General features: G+C 45.9%; 1 protein-coding gene across 2 annotated transcripts; it reads right to left on the bottom strand.

The window, feature by feature from the left end:
• Positions 1 to 27,668, bottom strand: KCNE2 (potassium voltage-gated channel subfamily E regulatory subunit 2). Of its 2 annotated transcripts, none has more exons than XM_074860895.1 (2): positions 27,567 to 27,668; positions 1 to 476 (listed from the first exon to the last, which is right to left on the bottom strand). In XM_074860895.1, the coding sequence occupies exon 2, from the start codon at positions 456 to 458 to the stop codon at positions 81 to 83; it is 378 nt and encodes a 125-aa protein (XP_074716996.1). In that variant the 5' UTR covers positions 459 to 476; positions 27,567 to 27,668; the 3' UTR covers positions 1 to 80. The 2 variants fall into 2 exon arrangements, with proteins under 2 accessions (XP_074716996.1, XP_074716997.1); XM_074860896.1 differs by lacking the exon at positions 27,567 to 27,668 and adding an exon at positions 2,227 to 2,298.

Genomic DNA, 27,668 nt, shown 5'->3' with positions numbered 1-27,668 from the left:
CAGTTTCCCAGCTGTCTGTAATTCCAGTGAGTTCCCTGCACATGGCTGTATAACTCATCATTGCTGACGTTTCCAAAAAGTCAAGGTGATCCAGGGCTTGCTTTCTCCCTTGCACCCAAGTTTTCATGGATCACACACTTGAGGTCTTCTCGATTCAGAAGCTGGCTTTTGTACTTCTCACCCCAGTCCTCAACGATGTACTGATGATAGGGATCATGGGAGTGCTCTCGCCTCTTTGATTTCACAGTACTCACCAAGATCGCCACAATAATGAAGGAGAACATCCCAATCATCACCATCAAATAAAGGATAACATAGTCAAAGTTTTCAGCAGCAACCTTGGCTTGCAGTTTATCTGCCGCTTCTGTCATGTTTTTCCTCCAACCGTTCATGTAAGTGAGAAAGGTTTCCTTGAAAATATCTTCCACCGCCCAAGTGAAGTTTCGCATTTCAGCCATCCTTGCAAGGTACGGCAACTAAAGACAACATGATACTTATTTTAATCAAATATCTATATGAAGACAAAAGTTATGTTGGTTTCTCTTGTCTGCATTATGACGATTAATTAATAACACCTGCCACTTGGAAGTGCAGTACCAATTTTAGATCAGCTGAGAATCCCCATCTCTGAGTTCATGTTCAGAGACCCAAGGAGGTCTTACTCCTCACTCAGGTCACTTCTGGTCTGTGGGAAGCCAAATACATTTTGGTGAAGACCAGTGAGTGTGGGCCCCCGTGACCCATGTTACAGGGGTCAAGGCACACTGCCTTCCCTGCTGAGGCAAAAGACTGAGTGAAGCAGCATTTCGCCCAGGAGAAGACAAGGTACACATGTAGGGGCCTCTCCAGGCAGCTGCCCAGGATCTCTCAGGGAGGGATATGACCTGCCCCCTTTTCTGTTTGGTCTCAGACTTTACATCTGGTGTGAAGGCTGGTGTACCCATGCAAGAGCAAATGGGTCTATGGGAGCATAACAGCCAGACAGCTTACTCCTAAATGGTAGCCCAATAGACAGAGGAGGGACAAGGAGGCAGAGCCCCCATACCTGGATTGGTTGTTAGAGCCAGCCTCCCAAAGGGGCATGGGTGCTGAGGAGTGCTGCAAAGCCATGTCTGTCCTGCCCTTCTCCCAGCTTTCCCAAAGCTTGCCACAGTCAGACCCAGCTGCTGCTCAGAAAACCATGAATCAGGTCTCCATCCCACAGGAGACATCCCCCTCTAGCACGCTCCTGCCGCAGAGCTCACTCCCACGTGCGGGCAAGGCTGGCCCGGTTTCATATGGACATGGTGTGGGTACCCCTGCTCCAGGGCCTGTTGGGAGCTGTTATTTTCAATGGTCTTTCTCTAAGGCTGGATTTCAGTGTTGTTAGTGTTGCTAGCAGAGGGGAAAAGGGTGGGAGAGGGACCCTGCTGAGGCTCCCAGGCTGTTAATGCTTGAGCAGAGCGATAGGGAGGTGTGGGAGAGATAATGGAAAGATACCTGCTCAGCAACTGATTACTTGTCAGTCCAAATAGTCCCCTGATCCAGTCACTTTGTGCTGATCCATCTGGTCCTGCTTGAACTGAGCTAGGTCAGGGACAGAAACTATCACATACTGACTCCAGTGAAGGAGCTCTCAAGAAGCTCCGAGAAAAGCCACTGTCCTTTTCTGCCTTTTCTACATAAAGAGGAGGGTGTGACTGGATTGCAGCCTGCTAGCCTGCAAAAAGCAAAGGGTGTGGAACAGCATTTCAGTCTGATGCTCCTGTATAACATGTCTTTCAATGCTTCAGGCCAACCAAGCCCTACAACATGAGGCAAAGCTTCCAAAAGTCACTTGATCTCAGTGCAGTCTTCAAGCAATGATGAGCTTATTGCAGCCTGTGGTAAGAGGCGGTGAATTTTCATCACTAATAAGAAACTGAAGTGTCTTTTGAACTGGAGTTCAGCAATCTACATTCCTCTCGTTGTTGGACTAGCCTTGCAGTATCAGTGTGCACAGAGCAGGCACACACAGAAGGACGCAGGCACACATGCGTGTAGGTCTCTGCAATTACACACTCACACACACTCAAACATAGGGGATAAAGGTAATCTAATGAAAGTAAGCGAGCTATAAGCAAATCCAAATACAAAATGCCTTGAAACTTTTTTCTGTGTAAAATCTCTCTGCTTTCTCTTTTGATTCAGAACAGAAATTACTATGCTTTTTCAATAGGAAATAAAGAATTACCAGCAGAAACTTACCTTTCTTGTGCCCTTCTCTAACGAAATTCACAATAGCACTCAGGATTTTAAAACTTCACTGGATAATACGATGATACTCTCAAAAGGAGCAGAGATATCTTAAACTTGAAGTAGCCTCCAGCCTGCACAAGGCTATAAGCAATTGTCTGTTAAATAAGTGCCTTGTACTGCACGCTTTATGTTTATATTAAATTAAATGGTAAATCTAATCTCACCTGGAAAGTCAAATATTGGCTGATAGCTTACATCAGTCATCCTGTCAGATGCTGAGTATTACTCTTTATGGTTATTACTGCAATTTCACGTATTGTAAAAGAGCACTGCCATGCTTTCCTAGGGGTAAACATTGATGCAGCTTGATCTTTGTTGACCCAGACAGAAGAAGAGTAAAGATGAGGTCTGCAAAATAATGATAATAATAATAATAATAATACCAACAACAATAATTCCCTTGGCTGAAATGGGCATGTAGAGGCTGAGCACTGAGCAGGCAGTGCAAAAGGCCTGCCAGCCTGTCAGGCTGCTTAGCGCCCACGGTTTGCCTTTCCTTTTCTTTTACCGGGATCATGCTGGTTAGTGACCAACCCCTTGGTGAAGCCCTTGCTGCGAGAAGCAGGTCCTCATACACAGCCAGGATCAGCTTCTCTGGGCTCTGCTCTCTGTATGCCTCACTCATGATCTGGAGCAGAAAAAGACAAAAAATTACTAAAAAAAAAGCAGAGCTAATTAATGTTGATTTTATTTCTAGCAAATAGCAATTGCTGACACCTAACTGAAAGGCTCTTAGTCACACCTTAGAAAATAAGTGTGCTCAGTGAAATGAGACAACTTCGTTTTCAGTCAGCAGCAGCTCCTGGCTATGATGGGGACATCCAAGGCAGGGGGATTAGGGTGGGATTGTGGTGCAAAGTGATCCACAAGTACATGGGCTGGGACAGACTTTCTGTAAAAAATATTTTCATTTTGCAGGTTGTCCTGCTTAAGCAATTTGCAGAGAAAGCAATTTCTCAGGTAGCTCTGCTTTGAGGAAGATAAAGCAAACATGGACTACCCCTGAATCAAGAGCACACATGAGAAAAAGGGAGATACACTCTTGGTACGGAAAAGTGTTAATCCCTGAGGAAGCGCTGCTAGTGCTGTGCTGCTGACATTGTCATGGTTACAGCTATCATTTCTTCTGGATGATTTTCTGTGCATGAACACCTCCCAGCACGGGGGAGAGCTGCTGGCAGCATTTCCTCTCTGATCCCCCATTTCTCTCTGGCAGTTTCCCACGTGCCCTCGGCTCGGCCCCTTGAAGTCAAGGTAGCTGGCAAGCTGCTTCTGTTTGCTTTTACGAAACCCATAAGCTAGTGGCACCGTGGCAAGTCCAGCCCCCTGCATTGCACAGCTGGAGACACGCCCTTGTTGGTCCTGGCTGGACCAACACGCTGTTAGAGGAGCTCCCAAATGCCGGGCTGTGAGCCTGCCTCTGGAGTTAAGAGATGAGTCATAGCCATGGAGGTCCCCAAGCAGAGTAGCTGCCCTGGACTCCTGATAACCTGGTGAAAGGATTTATCCCTCCTTCAACCAACCTCTTCTACCATCTGTTCCTGGCCAGTCCTGTTTGGCCAATACTTGCAGGAGTACACTCACACACGTGCACAGGCATACCTACATATATAAAAGATGCATATGTTGTCAAGCAGACATGAAATTTAACTGCCAACTCTGTTCTCAACGAAACCAGAGTGTCCTTGAATAATCCTGTTCTGCTGTGTGTCCCCCTGAAGGTCACATTTGCTCAGGGTTTGCTTAGTCTCTATAGCAATGAGGTGATCAAGGACAGAGAGCATAGAACTGTTTAAAAAGAAGGAGGGACAGCCAAATGTCTTGGGCAGGAAAGGTGGCTGCCTTAATATTAGTCTCCCAGATGGAGACCAGTATTAAGCAAAATGCTCCTGATCTCAATGGAGAGAGGTCGGAATGGCTGGTTGAGCCTCCTGTTTCTACCCCAAGAATGGCTAGGTCATGGCAGTCAGGAAGAGTCCTTGGTGACTGGAAAAAGGGAAATGTCATGCTCATCCTTGAGAAGGGCAATGAAGGCCCAGGGAGCTGAAGGATGATCAACCACACCTCAAACCATATGACGATTAAGGGACAAATTCTTCTGGAAGCCAGTACCAGGCATGTGAAGAACAAAAGGTGAATGAAAAGAACCAGCATAGATTTACCAAAGGCAAATTGTGCCTGATCAAGCTGATTGCTTTCTATTGCAAGATGATGGGAGGCCTATTTCAGTGCATGAAGGCAAAGTGGTAGTGGTAGTTTACCTTTGCTCTAGCAAGGTTTCAGCATGGTCTCATAATATCCTTGTAGCCAGACTGGGGAGATACGAACCAGATGTGTGGACTCCAGAACTAGCTGGACCACTGTCATGGGCAAGATAGAGTAAATGACAACCCAGAGCAGATCTGGATGTTGGGCTTTATGTAAGAAACAAGGAGATTAGTGCTTTTACACACATCTGCCAGCTCCATTGAAGCAACTGACCATTCCCTGATGAGGCAGTGGTGTGGCAACATGTTCTTGCCTCCCAGGTGTTGTGGAGCAGGTGCGTCCATCCCATGACAGGGTACTGTCATCAGCAGGAGGTACACCACATGTAAATGTGCATAGTATTTATCAATTAGTATAAACAACAGTACAATTGAATGTATTTTCACATGTAGCAGCCCTGTGGTCTTGAAGGCACCATTCGAGGAAAACATTTTCTTTTTAGATGTACAATAGGCTCAGAACTGAATGATATTCGGTTGTTCATAAGCTTCACAATTGATAACCCTCTGTGACTGTGTAGTAATGTATTCATTGACTATTTTATAAATCCTTTGTTAGTCTTACTGGTGAGACAGTGAAGAAAGTAGCAGGCATACTGAAGATCGTGTGATTATACCCAGATCTCATAGGAGTGTTTATGTGGGTTCATTAGCAATTCATCTCTCCCAACATTTTGCAATATCTATTGTAAACACATAAAGGGATACTCATAAATAAACACAAACATGCGTACACCTAACATACATAGATCAGTATCTATAGGATTGGAATGGGGTGCTCAATTTTCTGTTTCCTGTAGAAGCTAAGATTAACAGAAGATTGTTATTAATAGTGGTCTTTGTTCCCCAGACATGCCCCTTCACAGGAGCTTCCAGTATCCTCGGTCACTTTTTTCCAGTCCTCAGTCAGTTGTTTCCCCATATTCTCTACGATAAACAGACAAACTTCACACTTTATTTTAAATCAGCAGCTGATATATTTACACACAGCTTTTGCCATCTTCTTTTTCCTTCCTTTTCTTTAAAGTAAGGATATTAACCATACATAATTCACAAATTATAGGGTTCATTACTTAGGATCATGAATTTTATAGGGTTAATTCTTAGAAACAAAAGAATATAACTGTTAAGTGTGATTACTGGAGAGGTAGAGTATCCTCTCATATGTACCTATGTAATTATCTTTCGGTATTCCTTCTGTTCTGGTTAAATCATAATATTGTACTATTCACTGTGCCTTTCAGACCTCAAACCTTTGTATACACAGACTTAACCCACAATCTTCTCAGCCTTTAACTACTGATATGCTATACTGCTAACTACTGATACTTAGAGTGCTGATAACATTTAATGAGTTTCCCCACTGCTTTAAACTTTTTACCTTCTTGATAGCCCTCCTAGATTCCTTCTGGTATTTACACATTTGCTTAAAAGAACATTAGTGAAATCGACAGTTCTGTCCCTGGATCTGGCTGCTGCATTTCAAGTTGGTTTCTGTCAGTCGATCACCCTGTAAAACAAAAAGACCTACCAAGGCCACTAGGTTTTTATAGTTTGGCTTTAACTGTGACTGCTCAAACCTTTCCTCTTAAGATTACATCTATTAAGTTTGAACTGTTTCTTTCTGTTGATTTTTCTTTATAATCCAATTTTTACTACATCTTGGGGCACTTGTCAACTCCCTCTGGTTTCTCACGAAAGTGTTGGTAATTAAAGATGCTACCTCTTTATTTTTTGTTTTGCACCTGTGCTTCTAGGTCTTTTAACTGTTTATTGCATTTTTGTGCATGGTCTCTGCAGTGGGTCAGCATGTATAAGCTACCACCTCTCCAGGAGCTTTGACTTCCACCTCTCAAACATTTAACTCTTCTGCCTCTGTTTGCCATTTCTCTAAGCAAATCATTATGGGCTCATTTTTTTCTGCATTCACCCCATACATGATGGATGTTACTTTCTCTCCCAGGGTAGGGGAATTAGGATTTGTACATCATTTCCTCCCAAGGGTATGGTTTTTAGCACAACTGGAAGTTTTGATGTCTTGCCCTGTACAGGTTGGGTTTTCTTCTGAAGTGAGTAAATCCTTTTACAATTGTTTATTTCTTATGTAACTGTTCTTCCATCTTTCAGGGAGCAGTGTTCAGAGGTTTCATCCTTAGCCTATTTTCTGGGGCCTTTGTCTGCTCCATGGTAAATACATTTGCTGGTTCAACGGTTGGGGTATTCTGGTTTTTTGAGAGACCCTGAGACCTAATTGTGTGTTATGCAGTTTGATCACCTATTATAACACATTGGGTATGTTTGCAAAATATTAACCCCCATCCTTTCACATAGGATCTGGCATGGGTGCCAGCCAGGAGAAACAGCTGATCTGCAGGAAGATTGTCTACTATTTAGAGGGACCTTGACAGGCTGTCCCCAAAATGTTCATAGCTGGTAAAAACGTATCTCTGTGTTAGAACAACTCCATGCCTGAAGATTGCTCCCTCATCACATCAGAGACCCCCATCAGGATGCACTGTCCTTAATACCCTGTATAAAAACAATGAAAAGAGTGCAGACAGTGGAGAGGGACACCTGGAAATGTCCTTTGTGGCTAAATAAAAATATGTTTGACAAAGCAACATTTTCCAGTCATCAAAGAAGTGAGAGGAAAAACATTCAGAAGGAAAGTGAATTTTAACCATATTTTGTTATGCAGGACAAGTGTAAGCAAGGTTGTGAAGGAAACTCGTTTGTGTCTATGTGAAAAGAGTGTATCTCATCAGGATGCATTTGACAGTGAGGGACTCCAGCCTAAGTAGTTTCTCAACCCTGAATGCTTGAAAAAAACAACCAGGCAGAACAAGTTGGGTCCCAAACTCTGTCTGTGTCTGCTGCCAGGACCACACTGCAACTGAGATACCAGCACCTGCCACCCTGCCAAGAAATGCACTGCTCCCCTCAGCGCAAGCTGCAGGGATAGAGAAATCATGGCCAGGCAGAGACTGCAGTCATTCAGCTTTGTTGCTATGGTTTTATGTGTTGCTCTTGCAAAAGCTGTAGACAATAAATAAGGGTGTTGCCTGCACATAGCATTTAAATGAAAAAGCAAACACTAATATTTCACCATGTCCGATGCTTAGCTTCTAGTGACTTGAGGAAATTCACTCCTCAGCCTCTTTGAGCCTCCTTGATTCTGAAAGCAAGACAGAAAATAAACACCTTTCCAAACAATGACCACAGGGATGGCTTTTGCTGGGGACAGATAGCTCTGAGGGACATGTTGTCCAACACACAGCGGGTAAAGGGCATCCCCATATCAGCCCTGGAGAACATGAGCTGCCGAGTGACCTCCATTCTCAGCACGGGTAGTGGGGATGGTGCCTGCATGCACCAGTGATAAACTGCACAGCAGCTGGCGGCACTGTGCCCCTCCTGTCTGCTAACCCCTGGGTAAGACTAACAAGGGCTACCTGTTGTGGCCACAGGCCCGTTAGCACCTCCACATGTGCCTGTGCACAGGCTGATTGCCTCTCAGGTGAAACCCTATCTTCACTGCGGCCCAGGCAGCCAAAGGGCTCCTGAAAGGTAGATGGGGCTGTCAGCTCCCAGCCTGACCTCTTCACACCGCCACAGCCTGAGGACAGCATCCTTCTGGCTGGGAAGATAAGATGTGACACGTCAAATGCATGTATGTGTGTCCCTCAGAAGAGAAAAGAAACCTGAAGTGGCCACACAGATTCCCTCCTAAATATGGGGTGGATTTTCACCATACTTCCAGCTGTAATTAAAATATTGTTGCCTGCAGCTAAACTGCAGTGCACCACCTGCGGTTATCTGAAGGCAAGGTCCTGCTCAAGGCCAATGTCATGAAAGGCAAAGTTAATGGTAATCATGGACAGCAGCAATTCTGTTCCTAACACATTAAGCTGCATCTGTCCTTTGGATGGGAAGCTTCAGGTCAGTTGCTTGCTGGGTTGTAGGTAGGAGCCGCAAAGCTCTGCAGGCACACACACGCACTTCCTGCATGCACAAGCACACTTGGTACCACCCAGCATCGCTGCCCTCTGCTCCTCACCCACACTCCCTAGGCCCTCATGGAGGAATACCGGCAGTAGCTCAGCCAGAGCAATTAAAGTGTTGGAGAGATGGTAGTAGAGAGTTGGATGGGAAATATAAACATCAGCCCAGAGCAGTGCACACAGGAAGGTACTGGCTGTGCCCACCTGCCCTCTGCTTCCATGGAATATCTCTGAAGACCACAGGTCATTTGCCATCAGTGGTTTGAACTAGCACCAGTGGTGGTATGGAGGTACCACTGTCTCTTATGCCCCCACCTAGCTGGGGATCTGGACACTCTGCTCTGACATTTATACACTTGACAGCTACACTCCTGGTCCTGGAAATAAAATTGCATTGTGATCCATCAGCCTCAAATGTGTATTTTTTTGTCCTGGCATTTGCTCTGATAAACACTATCTGTGTAGCTAAGACTGACTAAAGAAGTGTGTGCTGTGCACTTCAATTAACAGAGTAAGACCTTCTGAGACATTAAGGGTAGTGACTGCTGTTCTCACATAGAAATGCTTGCCCTGGGCCGACACCCAGCCCAGCTTAAGACTTAGATAGCATCTATAACTGCACTTCAATTTGACTTCCAGTGATGTCCACAGCTGAACATGATGCAGATGAATGTTTCTTCTTTCTCTGTGTGTTGACTCTTTAGGTGCCTGGGCTGCGGAAAGGAAACAGCTCTTTACACGTTCTCTCTACATCCCCACAAGGCATCCAGAGACAGACAAGACAGACCATAGGTGGTGCGAGGGGACCAAAGGTATGTGCTTTGGCCTCACACTGACCTGAAGTTTTATTTGGGATTGCACTGGGTAGCAGTTCACAGACACTGCAGCACAGATGTGCCATGGTAGCAGGCACCGTGCCACACCTGTTCTCTAGCGAAAAGCCATTTCTCACAATCACACTAATTGGACCCTGTGGTCTCCTTGAGAGTGAGCTGCAAGTATCGAGGAGTTTCTGGGGAATGGAGACTGGGAGAGGCACCCTTCCTGAAACCACATTTTATTGCAAAGTCCTGTCCTCATAAAGCAGAGGGAAGGGAGAGTAGTAGTTACAGCAACAGGCCATGGGTTTGGCAGGAGATTGTCGCACTGGCAGAGGTCACTGATTGCAACAGCTCCTCTGGGCAGGGGCGCCTCACAGCTTCTGATGGGGCTGAATGCCCACAGTAACACCAGTGGCTTCAAGTCTTGTTCCTTCTCCTTTCATATCCTAACCACAGAGGGTGGCCTGTAAGCTGGATCCAAATCCTGAGTCTCCGAGTCTTTACAAAAGCTCCTTGTTCCCTTCTTCACACAGTGCACTGCTAAGCTGTGGACCATCTTGCCACAGGACACTGTAGATGCTAGTAGATGGCAAGCATTCAAAAGTGATTAGATATTGACTCAGAGGAGAAAAATGTATCAAGAGTGTTTGAGTAAAAAGACATCACGCCCTGTCACAGCAGACTGCTGAGGATTATTCTGGGGAAGCACAACTATGTGCTTGCCCCACTTTTATGTTCTTTCTTAGGCTTCCAGGTTTGTCCATTCCCTTGATTTCTTCGCTTAACAAAACCTCCCCACCCTGTCTGGTAAAGGGGAGGGAGAGGCAGGAAAGAGGATGGTGGGAAAAGAAAAAAAGCATGTAGAAATCAACCTGTCCAGTGGACAACAGAGAAAACAAAGGGAAGGATGTAAAGGTCACCAGGATGCTCCCATCAAGCCCCCCTCCAGGTACAAGGGTGCCATGACTTGATGGAGCTTCAGATGGGACAAGGCAAATAAAAAGGGGAGGGCAGGGGAGCAGCCAGAGCCTTTCTGGGAGGCTCTGCAGGGGTCAGAAGAGAGATCACAACCTGCCACATCAGGGTGCTTGTGTACTAGGGTGTCCCTCTTGCCACAGAAGGCTAGACGGACTTGTGGCTGACCCAGGATAGACATCTTTACGTGGTTGTAGCCCACTGATGCTCCAGAGTGGGCTTCAGCCCCAAGTTTGATGGCAGCAATGTAGAGTCACAGCTGAGAGGCAGATCAGGGCAGAGGTGCAGGGGTGCTTAGGCCAGCTTTGGTACCAGCTCTCCCATGGGCTGCCCCTCTGGCACAGCCCAGACTGTAAGAGAGCTAGTTCTGCACTGCTGGCCTAAGTGAAGTCCACAGAAGACAGTGGGGAATTTGAATGGAATGGAGCGAGGAAGGCCTGAACTGGACCTGGAGTTACTGCCAATACCCACTTTCGCAGGGCTTGATGTTGTTAACTCACACATCTGCAGACTTATGAACTTGTTGCTGAAAAATGGCACGTATGAGTGAATCATCTGTTTTCATAACTCCTCAGCAAAACAAGGGGTCTGATTCACACAGGCAGGAGGGTTCAACCATTTCTCCAGGAGGGCTGCTGCGACTCCTTAGCAAGGATGCATTTCAAGACACATTTTAAAGCAGTGCTGTTTAGAAGAGAGAGGACTGAAGTCAGGGATTAAATTCTAGCACCCCTGGTCTCTGAAAAATTACAAGACACTTCTGGGCCTTTCAAGTTCTGTTGGAAGCATTTCCTTGTATTACTGAGCACTGCAGATCCTGACAGCGCATCTGTTACTTGTCCAGTGAATAGATCTACACACAGACAACTTCACCTGCTCCAAAATGACAAGCCGTGCTTTAAACCAGCTTGCAGCCATGTGTAAAAGATTCTGCCTTACCTCACGCTTGATCTTTCCCCTACCAGGCACATTTATCCAGTGATCAAGACCTGCCTCCTGCATGGCCATGAGATGCTTCTGCTCAGGACAAGCCCCCTTTTAAGGTCTGACAGGTAGCTAGGTACCACTGCCCCATTTCTTGGAGGCCATGAGAGGAAGCACTGTCAGACCAGGATGACTTCCCAGCAGGTACCCTCAGGAGTGCATGACTGGCAGAAGCTGGGAATTAAAGTGCTTGACAAATAGCATGCCTGTCTCCCCTGATCCAGAGGCTGGTGCAAACCAGTCCCTTTTGCACAGGAGCTGAATGAAAGTCTCAGGTTAAACAACTTTGTGTTTAAAACTCCACCTTTGTCCATATGCCTACATGCAAATGCATGCCTACCTACAAACATACATGTTTATATATTTTAATCCCTTCTCTTTGTAAAGGTTATATGAGTGCTTTACTAAGGAGTCAGGGAGGAGAAATGGACTGAAGACACCAAGATACAGCCTGAGGCTTGCAGAAGCTGAGCATAAGCTGGAAAGTCTGATAAGAGAGCAAGTCAGGGTGCAAATCTGTGATATTTAATGCAGAAGCAGAACAGAGCTCAACTCACTGCTTCATCCATGCCTGTGCAGATGCAGCCTTTCATGTGAGCTCAGCTTTCACCACACTTCTTCCAGGAGTGTACTGAGGCCTCTTCCCACCCAGGCCTGGTGGGCAGATGCTGCCGGTCTGCTGGAGCTGCCGCTGACCCTGGCTCTCACACTGGAGGAAGGCTGCCAGCCAGCAGTGTGCTACCTGGTAGGGCCCCCTGTTCAACACCTTGGTGTTAGTGAGCAAGCACATTGCTCGAGCATAGCAGCTGCCCCTCAGCCACACAAGCCCTTGTGGCTCTGCCTCCTGTGTTGGGAAAGAAGAGAACTGAGAGCTGCTCTTCTTGTCTTGTGGCACTTGAGCAGCTTTGTTCCTGGTGGGGTCCAGGCACCAGCAACCCCTGCAGCGTGCCTGTGCCATGTTACACTGTGCAGGTGGAAAGAGGAGAGCACCCAGCACAGGTCATGCCAGTATTAGCTGATATGAGCACATGGTCACTGTGGCTGGCTGCAACCTGCTGATGAGTTCAGTGTTTTGCAGAAATGTCAAGTTAGGCCTAGACCCGCTATATATCTTGGGTTTAATGCACTCCATCATTGTATATTAAAAAAATGTGCTGTTTATTTTTCCCAACCTGTAGACCTGGATACAGCCTAGTATAGATATTCATTGCTCATACTTGAGACTTTAATGGAGTCCTGTGATTGTGAAACCAGTTGATACTGCTTACATGGTGATAGTGAAAAGGGAAGCAAAGGCCGGGTCAGGACATTTTATTGAAATAGAAAACCAGAGCAAGCACCCTACACAACCTCATGCAATGGCATCTTCTGAGCCTAGCTCTACTGTCAGAGAAAGTTACATTACACTGGTATTAATTTTGGCAGGAAAATCTATGCTTTACACACAACAATCCATAGAGGTCATTGAGGCCAAAACATATCCTGAGGCCCCACATAACCCTGAGAGCTCTAAAAAGACAACTGATCATTTCAAGCCCACTGACAAGGAAGGAAAACAAGTGTGTCAGCACATGAGTTGGGAAATAATTGCTTATTTAACCTGCTATATGTTGCGTGAGCACAGGCACATTCCTCGTTTCCTCAGCCTTCCTTGACCTTGGGCCCATTTGCTTATATGGCTGCAATCCAGTTGCACAAACTGGCCTTGAAATCTGCCCGCGTTCAGCTCCTGCTTCAAGCAGAAAACCCTAGCCTCTGGAGCAGCAGACAGAGGCCACCCACGTGTGCACACCTTCTCCACGCCGATGTCTTTCCCGCACCTTCCCTGGTACCCGGCCTCAGCAGCATGCTGCAGCTGCTGCCTCAGGGTGCGGGGCTGGTAGCGTGCAGGGAGACCCGGCACCCCCTGGCACCAGCCTGCTCTGGATCTGGTGCTGACCCCGCTCCAAGCGGGACTGGCTCCCCCCCATCCCCCAGCTGGCACCAGCTCCCCCAGGAAGGCGCTGGGAGCAGAGGTGAGCTCCTCATGCTGATCCGCTGGGCCATGCACCTTCACCATCCCCCACCTCAGAATGGCTCCCAGGCCCGAAAGAATGTGTGATTTTAGATATACCATGCACTACATAACTCTGAATATTCCCATGGTCAAGAAGTGTAGTGACTCTGTGGATACAGCAGTGGCTTCCTCCTAGATTTCTGAAATCAGCTGTAACCTTCCCATTGACATTAATCTCAATTTAGGAAGGTAGCTATGGTGCAATTAAGTACAGCCTTGTTGGAAGTGGCTCTTATGTACATGCCTAACTTTAAGCAAATGCTTAAGTGCTGTTCTGAATAAAGATGATTTCCTGAACGAGAGCCTCCACTGAGGGATGGAGTGGATCCAGAAGAAGGTTATTCTGGGTAAACTGCCTGAGGGATTTCAACAGATAATTTTGTGCATCTATATAGCACTCTATCTGGAGAACAGGAAAGTAATCTTTTAATTGGATTCCATCCGATTAATTACCCTCCTGGATCTGCTAACATCCAGTGCTCTGGAAACAGTATTTTGGCATCTCCATCGGAGGCTCTAGTAAAAGCTACAGTAAAGAGCCATGGACTCTTTACTGGACGTTGATTCACCTTAGATTTGAAAAATACTGTGAATGTGGTGGCCAGGACCATATGCTGCAAGCACGGTGGCATGGCGTGTACATTTATCCCAGCAAAGTCATGGAAGTGTGTTTTGGTCCTGCTTTCTTTTAGTTCCAGGACTATATAATGTGTGGTTCCTCAAAGTGCCTTCTTTGAGAAGGATGAGTTTAGCATTGCTGCTGCTGCCTTTCACTGGACATTTCTGAGATGGAAGAAAGAGGATAAATTACCATTTTCATGAAAATTCAGTCACTTTTAAAATAAATCCGATTTTTTCATAGTGCCCAAGAACATCTGCAGACCTGCACGATTGGAGTACACACACCTTTTTGTGTGTATATGTGATTGTTGCAGTTCAAGTAAAAAAGTGTTCACAAAAGTTCCATCTCATGTTGGAACCTTACCCTGTATGTGCATTAACCCAGATCATTCAGAGGTCTCATGGTCTCAGTGGGGTGACCACAGTCCCCATGCTGGTATCTCCTGGGAGGGGATGAAGCTGCCCAGAGCATCATGGAAGGCACCAGAGCACAGCAGTCACTGTGCAGGCTGCTGAGGGCAGGTTTGGGCTCAATACCATGAGCTCTAGTACAAGGGGGTAGCCCCACACTCCAGTCTAACATCTTGAATCAAACTCCTGTTTTGTGCTCTTCTGCAGGGATTGCCATACCTCCTCATGCACCTGCAATGCAGAGATTTACCTTTACCATCACTCCTTCTCCATCACCAGAGCTACTGTGAGCTAAGTGTAACCCTCTAGCCCAGAAGCAGCACTGTACCTGAGCTTGGACCCTGGTACATTCAACAGCACAACAGGCCCACACAGTGATGTGTGAACTAAGGGACTAAATGTATCAGCCACCGAGGTATCTATATGATGGAGGAGAGGAGTCATAAGACACTTGGGTGCAGTGTGACTGTGCATTATCTAACTCAGTGGTGGTGATCCTCAATCTTCATTTTAAAGTACTCACTGCTATTGTAATGGCAGAAAAAACAATACAAGGTTCCTAATGCAAATTAGTTGTAATAGACACAACCAGATTTCAGCTAAAAGTTAGCAGTTTGGTCCCACAAACATTAAAGAGAATAGTCTGGAGTCAAGTGGGTGTTTATTTGTCTGTTTGTCTCCTCCTCATCTGCTCCAGATGCTTCTAGAGCTGATGAACTTCAGCTTGTCCTTGGGGAGCTGGGAATCCGTAGACGACAAGGGACAGGCTGCTTGCCTGGTTTTGTGCATATGTGTCTCCACCAAAGTTATCCTGAAAGATATCCCAAGTAAAAAACCATCACTCAACTCTCTTTTTCCTACCACTGAAGCTGTTCAGCCTGGTATTACACCTGCTAAACAAGGACCTTCTATGGGATATTTTTTAAAAGGGAAATTGTCCATTTGCTCAAAGGGCGTTTAAAGAAAAGCAGCACTGGAAATAAGGGAAGAGCAGACAGAAAGGCATAGATAGGACTATCTGAAATATGAAATCCATACAATGTAATGGACAATGTTTTGCCTTGTAAAGTATCTTTTACAGTAGTGATGCAAGAAGCTGTTTCTTTCAATGGTCATGAAAGAAAACAATTCTCAGGCAGAAGCACCATCTGCTGGTGGACACCAATTCTATTACTCCCCTTAGAAAGACTACAGTGAAACGAGCTTAAACAACCACTTCAGAGACTGTTAGAGGTGCTAAGAGGCATCTTTGAGACCTTAATCCAAATCCTAAATGTGATATTTACCCATATTTCACACCAAAACCCTCATGGCACTGTGTTACTCCAGCCCCTATCTGAGAAGTTTCACAAGCAGATATTTGCTTTGATAGAAGCAAAAGGTTTCTTATGTTTAGAAAAGGATCAGGCTTTCAGCCTGCTCTAACTAAAGTCAATATGAAAACTTTCACTGCCTCCCGAGTACCATGGTGTTTCTTCAGTGGCAGCAGGAGATGCTTCTTAGCATTGGGCTACAAAAGCTGTGTGTCTCCCCTTTGTCTCTGGAGGTCTTGGTTTTCAGCAAATGGAGATTTCTCTCTGCCCAGAAACATGGATTAAGGGCAATGTATCCTATAAACTTTCAAGAAAAGGTTAAGATACAGGACTGAACGGGTGACTACATTTCACCCAGTGGATACAGTGAATGCTTAAAAATTTCCCTGCATTTCAATCTGAAGGGAAGGTGAAAAATGCTGTGCTATATGTTATCCAGGAAATGGTTAATGAGCTTACAAAGGCACTATGTTGAGTAAGTTTCCTATGTTCCTTCATTAAAAATTTACTCCAGTGACATAATTCAGGAGCCTTGCTTGACAAGCTGATACAGAGCTGACCTTTTTGACCCTCAACTCAGGCAGAGTTCAAAATATGAATCCAGGCTTGGATTCAAAAGCTGCAGACCATTCATACATCTGTATACCTGTATAAGAAGCTGAATTTCAACAGTGCATATTCCTCCATGTTATTACATTCACGTTTGATGTGAGATCTCAGTGCTGCGTCATGACCTCACCTCTGATCCTAGCCTGCAGTGAAAAATGGAGAGGTTCCTTATAGCAAACTGATCCTCCTCTGAAAGGACACCAAATATTCAAAATCCAAATGTAATAATGTGGATGGGTTGCCTGAAGAAAAAGAGGCTTGAATTGGAGGGGTCCCCATCTCTGGGATTTGATTTTGCCAGCCCACACTCAGAATTATCATATTGTGCATAATTAAAATAAAAACAGTTTCCATAGCTCAGGGGTCACCTAGAGTAATTACATTTTCTCAGACAGGAAGTCCCAAACCTTTCCTCAAAGACAGACTTTCTCTTAAAACTGATCTGTAAAACTTATTTTTTTTCTGTTTTCTCTATTCAGTTTTACTCTTGATAAGTATTCCACTCATTGCTGAGAATTACCATAAAGCTCATACACCAATGAAGTGCTCAAGAATGGGCTGAAGAGTGATGTGTCTGTTGTGTACCCACTTATCAGGACCAAACCTGTTGGGAGAAGATTGCTCACATTTTTTACTTCAAAGGCTCCATATCAGTTTGGCACACAGCACAAAGCTGTTTGTTTGACCTACAACTCTGGCTAAACATCATGATAAATGAAAGGGAACCTGATTAGATATAAAAATATCTGGGTCACTTTTGCCAGTGAAGCAAAAGCAGATTTAATCTCTTCCAGAGACATATTTTTCCATAAATCAGGACAATGGGACATCCCTTGCTTTTTCTCTTGGAGCACATGGGACACCACAGAGGGTGCAGGTCCCATCAACTCCAACTGGCATCTAAACCAACTGGCTCTAAATACTATTTCCTATTTGAAGGGTCAGCTGAGGTCTTATTAAAGAAGCTAAATGTTTATCTTCCCTTCAGATTTCAGTGCAGTAACAAAAGTCTGGGTCAGTACCCTATGGTGATCGAAAATGGGTTCCTCCTAGTTTTTTTATATATGCAGCTGAAAACTATGAAACAAATAGGCAGGCCATGAAGAAATGGCCATGAAGAAATGGCTAAACAGGAAGAAGTGATGGTCTAACCAGTAAGTTACAGGCATTATGCTTGTTTGTCTTGTGCTGATAGATACACTTCTGTCTGGAAGTCTCAAAGGTGCTTTAACCACAACACCAGCTTGGTCTTACAGTGACCGCTCTTTTTGCTTGCATTTTTTGACAACCTCAATGTATTTTAAAGCTCAGATGTTTTTAGAAGATATTTGCTGAAAATACAGATACAGTTTTGCTCATGTAACTCTAAACAATCTGGAAGCTTCCAGACGCACTGCATGTGGTGTGAGATTTTCTTTAACAAGTTGGAACTTTGAAGGGAGCCTTATCTCACCAGGCGGGAACAGTATGAGCCATACCTTGCAGCATCCTGCAGCTGATACAAGTCTAACGAAGGGTAAGAACATTGTTTCTGAAGGACGCAGACACATACCACCCAGAGATTGAGCCTGTCTGTTGGCACAGAGCCGCCTCTAGGTATGCAGTCCCAGGAGGTGTGTGTTTGCAGGACTGCATGCAGTGCTCTATCCTAGTGTCTGTGGGCCTTTTTCTGGTAACAGGACCACCAGGGACTTGAGCAGTTCAAATGAAAACATTGATTTGCTGACTCTCTGTCAGGAAAGCAGCTGAAAGCGTAGACCTTCAAGGATACTGAGGTGTGTGATACCTATTAAAATCAGTGGGAGCTAGGAAACAAAATAGCTTTGAAAAGCTGAGTGGTTTATCTGGTCACTGAATGACTGCGATGGGACAAGAGGCTGAACTTAGGTCTCAACTGTGGCTGTCTCTGCTGACCCACTGACTCCTGATACCTTTGATGTAGAGACTGATTTATGAATCCCATCCTCCACAGAATATGGATCAAAATTCTCATTCTTATCCAAAGCCCTACCTTATACCTGGCATCCATGCTACCAGCATGATGAAAGTCTGTTTGAGAGTCCCCACAAATCTGACAGTCTCCTAGAATTGCACTTGCTCTTTTAAACAAGGATCCCTATTATTAATTCATAGATGAGCGGTATTTTTAATTGGTTATTAATATCACATTATAGGTGGCTGAAGCTCACATAATGAGTAAGGACCAAAGGCTCATCTGAACAGTCCTGGACTTTGTGGAACTGGAGATCAAATGCTGTGTCAGGAATCATTAATAATGGATTGAAACCAACTATCCCATTTAACAGGAGGAATTCAGGAGCTCAGAGCCATCTTTGCAATAGAATCTGATCCTAATTCATATCATTGTGTATCTGAGTTCTTCCTAGGTTAACCAGAACCCCAGAATAATGTTCCTGGTAAATTTTATGGCATCTTCAGCTTTAATCAGGGAAACACATAAAATGCATGTGCAGGACCAGGATCAAGATTCACAGCCTGCACAGCATCACAATGAGAACTAGGCAGAAAACAGTAATCCCCTTATGAAATCTAGTTGCCTTCCACCCCAGACTAAAACTCAAACATGTCATTGTCCTCTTGGAAAGGGAATGGAGTCTCAGGCCAGTGGGTGGGGAGGGATAAGGAAGCCCAGGGGCAGTCTGCACGGTGCCTGGGCTGCTGAGGAGTTGTGAGATGGGTCTGTCAAAAACTCATCCAAATCTAAAACTTTTGACAAGCCAGTGGACTTGTTTTGTTGCTGTTTCTTCAGCCAGTTGTCATGGTGATGGATTCAGTCCACAGAGAGGGTGCTAATGAAATACTGCTGTTGTATTCTGGAGAGCACTGAACGCTCCAGCACAGCACTCTCCCTCTGCCCCTAGCGCTGTCTGCTGCGAGAGGTTTGACAGGAGCTCCTGGGTGTGCATATGAACAAGTTCAGAGACAGACTAATCCAGAGGTTAGCCCATCGACATCAAAACCATGTCCCTCCTCAGGACTTGCTCTAATTCAGAATGCAAGATAGCAGCACCTGCAGCAGAGGAGCATACATCTGGGCTTGGCCCAGTTGAGTTAATGAATAATTATTTGCTGACACAGTAACACATGAGCATCCCTCCAGCTAGATGATAAACCGTAGGGAACAACCGAAGTTGTTGAACTTCAGGTTTCATGTATGTATTATCTAGGTATGAGTTATCTATTGAAGATGGGGCCTGAATCTGGAAGAGTCCAATGGACTGAAGAAGTTCACCTGGAAGGAAGGGCAGCTGCAGCTGTACAAGCCTGATGGGAACGCTGCAGTGCATGGAGGGGAGCAGCTTGGCTGGGAATAACTCTCCCAGTTAGGTTAATGCTCACAGAGAAATGCTTACACACGCGGGGTTACTCTGGAGGCAAACGCTGAGCCTAGGCTGGTATCATTTACGGAGCCAGGCAGAATGAGGCATGATTTACGCTGGCTGAAGCGCACTTAGCCTTTCCTCTGAATCTGGCTGAGCAGATCAAGGGCAGAGTTACCAGGATTCAAAGTGCAGAAAACTGAATCACCATTTTTTTCCTCTTCACTAGCTGATCAGCGTTGGATTTTGGCCACCCAAAAGGCTGATGCCGAGGGCCAGATAACCCTACGAGTTGGCACTTAGGTTTACTCGCCCACGGTGACAGACAGATTGGTCTTCGCTCTTGCTCTCTGCCTACACTCAGCTAAGGAGGAAGCATGCCAGAGGCTCAGCTCATCCGCACCGGGTGGCGTTTTCGGGAGCTACCACACTGTGTCCCCACAGAGCTGTACTTCCATCCCTCCACCTACCAGCAGAAACGTGTCCAAATGGTAGCTCATCTGCATGCCCATAAATATACCCCCCTCCAGCGCTGCTCTAACCCCTACTTACATGGTTAGAGCTGGCAGGAAAATGATTCTGACCTTCAATTGCGACCAGTCCACTTAGTTCAGGCCTGGTGAGGCGAGTACAGAGAGTCGTAAAAAAATAAACAAACCAACAACCAACAAAAAAAACCCCCAGCAACATGTAAAGGTCAAAATTCAAGGTCTGCTGCTCATTACTAAGAAATAAGACCAGAAACCTTCCTCGTTTGCTTAATATATTTCATGCTGAGACCTGAAACGTCACAAAAACAAAGGTAAGCACCACTAGCCCCATTTCACAGAAGGACAAGCGAGCCGATTGCCAAGCCCACACAGAGGTGCGTAGCAGACCTGAACCAAATTAGGCTCCTGTCCATCTAGGCTCACCCTGCTGGACCACACTCCCAAACCCATGCAATAAGGTGACAATGTGGGGGTTTTTTTTTCTTCTGCCCTTAAGCGTTATGTCTCCCTGGCTGAGAGACAGAAGTGAAACAGCTCCCAGCTTGCCCCAAACTGTGGCTGTTGATCCCTGTTTGGCTGGCCCTTCAGGGTGGCAGTGCGCAGCCTCCCTGACCCCCTGGGTCCACACACCTGAGGCCACCCAGCACATACAGAAGTCAGCATTTCAGAAGCACCCAGCCCTTTAGGACACCTCCATATGTGTCTGACTGGTCACGCACATGGCAACAGCACTTCTGGAACACCAGAGTTTGCCAGCATATATCCAGAAGGGCAGAGCGATGTGGGCCATGACGCCTTACCCCCTCCTCCCCCTTGTTCCTTCAAATACATCAAGTCTCTTCAAAAGCTGGGAACTGCAGGTAGGACATGGGGTCCTCTCACCTACATTTCCACAGCCAGTTCTGCCAACCACCTGCCACCCAAGGGTGGGGCTCTGGGAACACATAAGTCCTCACTAAGGTACACATAGTCCTCACTAAAAGGGGAGGAGAGGTTGAGGGGAATGGGGGAAAAATACATACAGGGCTATAATTTCACAGAGTGGAGCTGCAGCGGCCATGGGATACACAGAGATCCCTGGCCAGACTGGCGGATGAGGGAAATGCAAATCTGAGGGCAGTGCCAGGCAAAGGGGAAAAAGCTAAAGGATGCCTTCAAGACCAAGAGCAGGAGCAACCACTTGAGATGAGGAAAGATACTTCTGCCTGGAGTATGAAGACTTTCAGGAAGCCCACAGACAGGAAAGCCCTTGGATAAGAGAACGGTAACTCCTCACCCGCTAGCAGGTTGCAGCAGATTCGAAGGAAAATCACAGCTCTCATCAGAGAGGATGGCAGTGACATGTCAGCACACCCGTGTGACAGTGGGCTTCATCTTGCTATGGATGCACCACCAGCCTGCCAGTGATAGTCCCTCTTTGGCTAGGATCATCATTTCCTGGCAGCAAGCTGTCTGCCCCTAGGGGCAGACCACCAGCCCTAGCTCAGCTAGGCACCCATGCCATGTCTCCACCTACCAAGCCCTTAGCCTGGAGTTGCTGCCATGAATAGCTGACAGAGGGATCTGAGGTCTGACTTAGAGCTTGTCTAAGAAAAATGGTCAGGCCAGCATGTGGCTCATGATAATGCTCCCAGCCTTTCTCTCAGTATCGTGACCCATGTCTTCTGGGTACAGTGAATATGATTGCACATTGCCCCAGTGATCAGTGAGGAGCTTTTTTCTCTGCGTGGTGCCTCATGTGGGCTACCTTGGCCCCTTCCCTTCTGGTTAAGCAAGACCTGCAGGGTTTGTGCAGGGTGGGGGTATCTGTATGACAAGCCTGTCACTGCTATCGGTCCTCTCTGCACCTTCTCCCTCCCCGTACCAAGCCTGGACTACTATACTTGCAGATGGAGCTTCTCACTGCTATGAGCTAGTCCCCACCATAAGGGGAGCTGTAGTGGGGAGAGGGCTGACCAGCCTGCATGTCTTCCCTGGGGTTGTGCTCTCTCCGCAGAGCCAGTGGTTCCAGACATGCGATATAATGTGAGCTGGCTTTCAGGAATGACTTCTAGCCAGAAGCTTCTCTGTGTGAGGCCAGTGAAGATTGCTGGCCCCTGACCACAGGAAAAGGCTTTACACTTGTCAACCAGAAAGTATTTTTACAACACATGCCTTCCTCTGGACTCGTTGACCTGTAGCAGGGTCCTTACCTCTGTCCCTTGGTGTCTCGCCCCATGGACAAAGCATCCCTACCACGTCCTATCCCTGTCTCTAGTTGAGCAGGACCAGCTGCTCACCCCTGGGGCAGGCTGGTGAGGAAGGTGCCCCAGGTCTTGCGCTCAGCTGATCTCCCATGCAGCTGTCAGGCACCTGAAGACACATTTGTCAGGAGCTCAGGATGTGACTGAACTCCCCGTGGTCCCCCTGCAGAGGGTCACACAGCACCGATCAAGATGAAAGTGGAGATAATCACATTGTGGAGACTGGTATCTCGTGTCAACAGTTGGGAGAGTAAACATTTGGCATGGGTGGCAGGTGGAGGACTTACAGGAAGCACAGGCACAACACGCACAGTCAGCGCTTCTGATCGGGGTGTGCAAGGGCCACCTGCGGTGATCAGAGAGGCCCGGGTATAATCAAACCTTCATGATAGCCATATTTGGGGGACAATGTAGGGCAACATGCATCCTGCCTATGAGCTCAAAAAGGGGGACATGCTTTGCCATGTCTTGGACAGCGGGAACAGAAGAGTGATCCATCCAGTGTACAGCCGTGCTGACCCCCACAGTGACACTGGCCACGCTGCAGTGACCTGCTGTGCCACACGATGTGGCAGCATCACTCTCCTTACCGAGCTACATGGCAAAATCAGACAGCAGACCTGCTCTGCAATGTGGTCATGGGATCACAGGACAATTCAGGTTGGAGGGTTACCTCAGGAGGTCATCTAGTCTAGCTTTGCACCCAAGCATGGTCAGCTAAAAGGGTATGCATGGGGTAGATAAGTCGAGACTGAGGATAAGTATTAAGGTGGGCTTGATTGAAATGCTGCAGGGATTTGTGGGAGAAATGCCACAGACTATGGATTGTCATACAGGAAGACAGATAGGGTGCTCTAGTCCTTCACTGGAGCACCTCAAAGAGCAATGCAGATACAGCCAGGGATACCTACGTTTGTTCATTCACTGCTTCTGCTCTGGAATTACTGCTGGAATGACTTACCCTTACTGAAAGCATGTGGCTTCATGGCTGCAGGACCACTCCCCTCCCCAGTCTCACCAAGTACATGCCCGCTGTCAAGCCTCCTTCCAGAGTTCCTAGCTACAACTTCTTAGCACTTCCTCTGCTGCTGGAAGCCACTAATTTCTGACTAATTGCTTATGACTGTTCATTAATGCAGGCAACCTGAAAGTGTCTTGAAGCAGTAGAAGCATGATATTTAAAGTTTCAAACATTCTCCATGCATGTCTGCCTCCCCAAAATCATGAAAAAAACTGCACTTTATCTCACCTACAACTTGTAATCGCTCTTGATCCTGACAAGTCTAGCTTCCTCAGCCTCCTGTGTGGTGTCTGCTCGGGAGATCTCTGTGACTGCAGTCTGCACTTTCAACAATGATGATGATCTTTCTGGCTTTTTTGAATTGTGCATTGTGTGGACGTAGCCTCTTTACTGCTTGTAGCTCAGGCGTTGTTATTTCCTGATATGTCAGCTAAGAAGTTGCTCTTGTGGAACTATTATATTTCTTTACATCTTTTTTTTTTTTTTTTTTTTTTTCTTAATGGCTTGGCTGTTAAACTAAGACAACTTATTTATGCAGGTAATAATCCAATAACCAGATGTAGTCACACAATAATTATAGCTAGACTTCATGGAGGATTCATAAGCTACTACAGGCTAGCTCAAAGCCCTTTACACAGATCAGGTAAATGTTTTAAGCAGGAAAAATAAAAGTAATGACAGAAGAAAGATACCAGCTCTTTTAATACCACACAGTTCTCCTTGTTTAACTGGACAAACTCCTTTACACACAAACTTATATACATTCCGAGAGACTGAGTTAACACGATTAGAAATTTAACTTTGGCAATTCCAGACCCTTGGGGACAGAGCTGTTAATACAGCTCTTAATTTTGAGCTTACGTGGGAAAAAAGGGACAGGAATTAGTTGCTGGCAGTTGGGGGGACTGGTTAGTTGTGCTCTCATCCTGCAGGCTGTTGAACACAAATAGCCTCCTATAGGCACCAGGAGACATAGAGATGAGTTCAAAAAGCAGGGTCCATAACATATGACTGGGCTCTCCACTGATTGTGCCTGTCAAATTTCAACCCTCAGCAGATTTGCTGTCGCCCTTCTTAGAAATGTGGTTAGACATTTTTCTTCCCAAGCTGGAAAAAATGTAGGGTTTTTTTCCACTCTCCCATAACGTAAAAGTGACTAGACGTCTTTGCTAAAACTTCCACTCACACAGGCAAACTTAACCTCCAGGCAAACACCAACCATGGAAAACTCCATCTCCAAAGGTGAGTGTTTTGGAAAGTTAGAAGAGTGTGAAAAATAGGGGCCGTAATGGAAACTATTCCTGCAATAGTAGGCAAATGATTATATTACCATATTGGATTCCTTCTCCACAGTGTTTTGTGTTTCAAGCCAACCCTGTAACGCACAGTGCACCGAAGACAAACAAAGCCAATAATGAACTGACCAAAATTCAATGTTATTCCAAGAAACATAGTTGAGGTGAAGGAAGTTATGTGGAATGGAAGTTGAGGTTAAGTGAACACAAAGACAAAGGAATTTGTGCAGTTTGGGGTATGTGTAGTAAATATCTTTGCCTTTGCATCTGGTACAAATTGGAGATTGCCATGCAGAAAGTGCATACCCTGGGCCAAAACAGTGGTTGGTCTTAAAAATATTTCAATTGTCTTCGAAAACTAAATATTGTTTCTCTAGGATTTGTGTTTGTGTAGCTTCAAGATATTCCATAGAGAACTCTGTAGAGTGCCAATGTTAAGATAAAATTACCCTACTATCTGAGGCAGAGCTGAAAAGTTTAAGAGAATGCTCCTGTACCTCTGAGCTAAGATCCCTGATGAGGCTTATGGAGATGGTACTTCCAGAGAAAGGTGTTGGTTGAGGAGAAGTAAGTGTTCCCCATTCCACCTTTCTAAGAGACTCTCTTCCTTCTTGTTAGCCATCTGCTTGATGGCTTTTTGTTTAAACCATGCTCTCTGCAATTTGATAGTTTGCCCTTCCCTATACAATCCTTCACTGAAGGGAAGAGAAAGGATGGAGAAGAACTCCAGAGATCATAAGCAATGGCCAAAATGCGCAAATCCCTTTTAGGTGCACAGCTGAACTGAGTAACTTTTTCTTCCCTTGGGCTGAGCACTCCTGACTCTGCTGTTAGTTGTCCTTTCCAATTTTGCAATATTTTTCACTTCACAGCATGAGCTGCCTTATGATCAGTAGCTGAATAAATAATTGGAGCCAACAATTCGGGGCTCGTACTTGAAACAGCAACATGAGGAGATGGATCCTGTTAGCTTTAGTAAATACAGTATGGACACCTGCATTAAACTGGTCACCCTAGGCAAGAACGAAACAAGTGTTTTTAGGGTGTGACTCATCTGGCCTAAAGCAGATGATTGATTTAGGATAAGATGAAGTGTGCTCTGCAAGTGCTTATTTGTCTTTATTGACTATGAAGGGTATGCAGGGTGACTAGTCTTGCTGGAAATGCCTACATTGTCAATATCTGCACGTGACCAGATGGATCCTAGTGCTGCTTTCTGCTATAAGTCAGGACACTCACTGCATCTAACAGACAATGTCCTGATTGTCAATGTTACCAACCAGCATGTTACCATTACTGACTTCTGTTCGTTGTTTGAATACTGGAAAAACTTTGAAGCAAAGGAAGGCTGTGACAGTTGGGTAACATCTGCTGGTTTCTAAATGAAACTGTGGGGCATTTCAAAGTCATCATTTCTTGATGATTTCTTCAGCAAGACAAGTATCAACATAACCTGTTAAAACGACCGCACTGACTGCTGTAGGAACCTGGGCTCTGGGCTCTGAGCGAGACAGGAAAATCTGAGCCCCAGAAGGAAAAAGAGAACATGTACAGCACAAAAGCATAAAAAAGAGAGACAGGAGGAGGAAAGAAGAAATGTATGGGAGCAAATAAATCAAGAGATGCAGGAATGAGACAGAAAACCACAGAGAAATATGAAAGGACTGTCTCTGCCTGAGCCTTTCCTAGTCCCAGACATCTGGTATTTCCAGAAGGACTAACCTCACAGCCTCTATGAGCAAAATGGCAGTGTGCTTCTACAATGTAGCAGGGTCATTAGAGATCAGAGGGTTCCCCCTTTACTACTGGTCCTCACTGTCTTTATTAGGCACATGGCACATCAATGTTTTCTGAGATACAGATGATCATCTCTCCTTTTCACCCTATTCCTTACTTCTATTTTATCTGGGTTTGCAATTTTTGTCTGCATTTCATGGGTCCCAAAAGCCACCAGATTTGAAACCATCCTTACAACAGGTCCCTCTGTTCTATACAATGCTTACTTAACTCCCCAAACCCTCCCTGACAAAAGGGGAGGCTATGCTTCCTTTCTCATCATGGCAGGCAGTTTCCTTGCACCCTCACAGGTCCAGGCATGAGGCTTACAGGTGCTGTACATCCACCAGGTCTTGTTTCTCTCTGTCCCCAAGAAGTAAGGAGCCCCCCATTGCTAAGGAATTGGGTGAGGGAGGAAGTGTCTCCCTCCAGTCTGTGAATCCTAGATAGTAAAGGATGAAAATGCTTCTTTGTCTCGTTAATTTCACAGCTGTTTATTTCTAGGTCATTGCAGACCCTTACATGTCCTGGTCCCTTCATCAGCTGCTCCTTTGTTCTGCCTTTGGTTTCCACATCTCTCCATGGTGAGAGATCTAACACAGACCTCATCTGTTCACTCTCAAGACTTCAGCCCAGGCTGCAGCCCCTTGAGGTGGGTGCGCATTGGTGCAGGTGTTCAAAATGTGTGTCACCACCCCAAGGATGGGGATAATGACGTTTGGGGAAATCAGGAGAGGTTTGGGAGTCTGTGGGAAGATCTCTTTCCCTCTCTGTCATCTCACTAACTCCCCTGCTCTCTTTTCCTGGTACATCTGATTTTCTTGAGTGACCTGCACAGGAGGGACTCCACTGTGCAACGATGGCACAAGTCACTGCTGGCCTGGGTCCCATTGTAGCAGAAGGATGGGACAACTGCCCATTTCCACTCCTTCCTCCTTCAGTTCCCTGGAAACATGGGACCCTGTCCCCAGGCTGCTCCCCTTTTGACACATTTACCCTGTGTGTGCACACCCTGACATTTTCTGGGCTAATCATACTTCTCTGCACGGATTGCTCTCACTTACCAGAGCCTAGTTCAGAATGATCTTCTCCCATCCGCAGTCACTGTATATTCTTTCAGGGTTGCCGCTGCTCCCTTTGTACAGGGTGCTTGCCTTTTCAGTGGT

The sequence above is a fragment of the Strix uralensis genome, chromosome 2 (assembly GCF_047716275.1).
Source record: "Strix uralensis isolate ZFMK-TIS-50842 chromosome 2, bStrUra1, whole genome shotgun sequence".
Classification (NCBI taxonomy): domain Eukaryota; kingdom Metazoa; phylum Chordata; class Aves; order Strigiformes; family Strigidae; genus Strix; species Strix uralensis.
The sequence above is the reverse complement of the archived record's forward strand: the minus strand, read 5'-3'. Positions and strand labels throughout refer to the sequence as shown.

Coding starts and splice junctions, on each gene's coding strand:
- KCNE2 (XM_074860895.1), bottom strand. CDS start 458: ATGGCTGAAATGCGAAACTTCACTTGGGCGGTGGAAGATATTTTCAAG.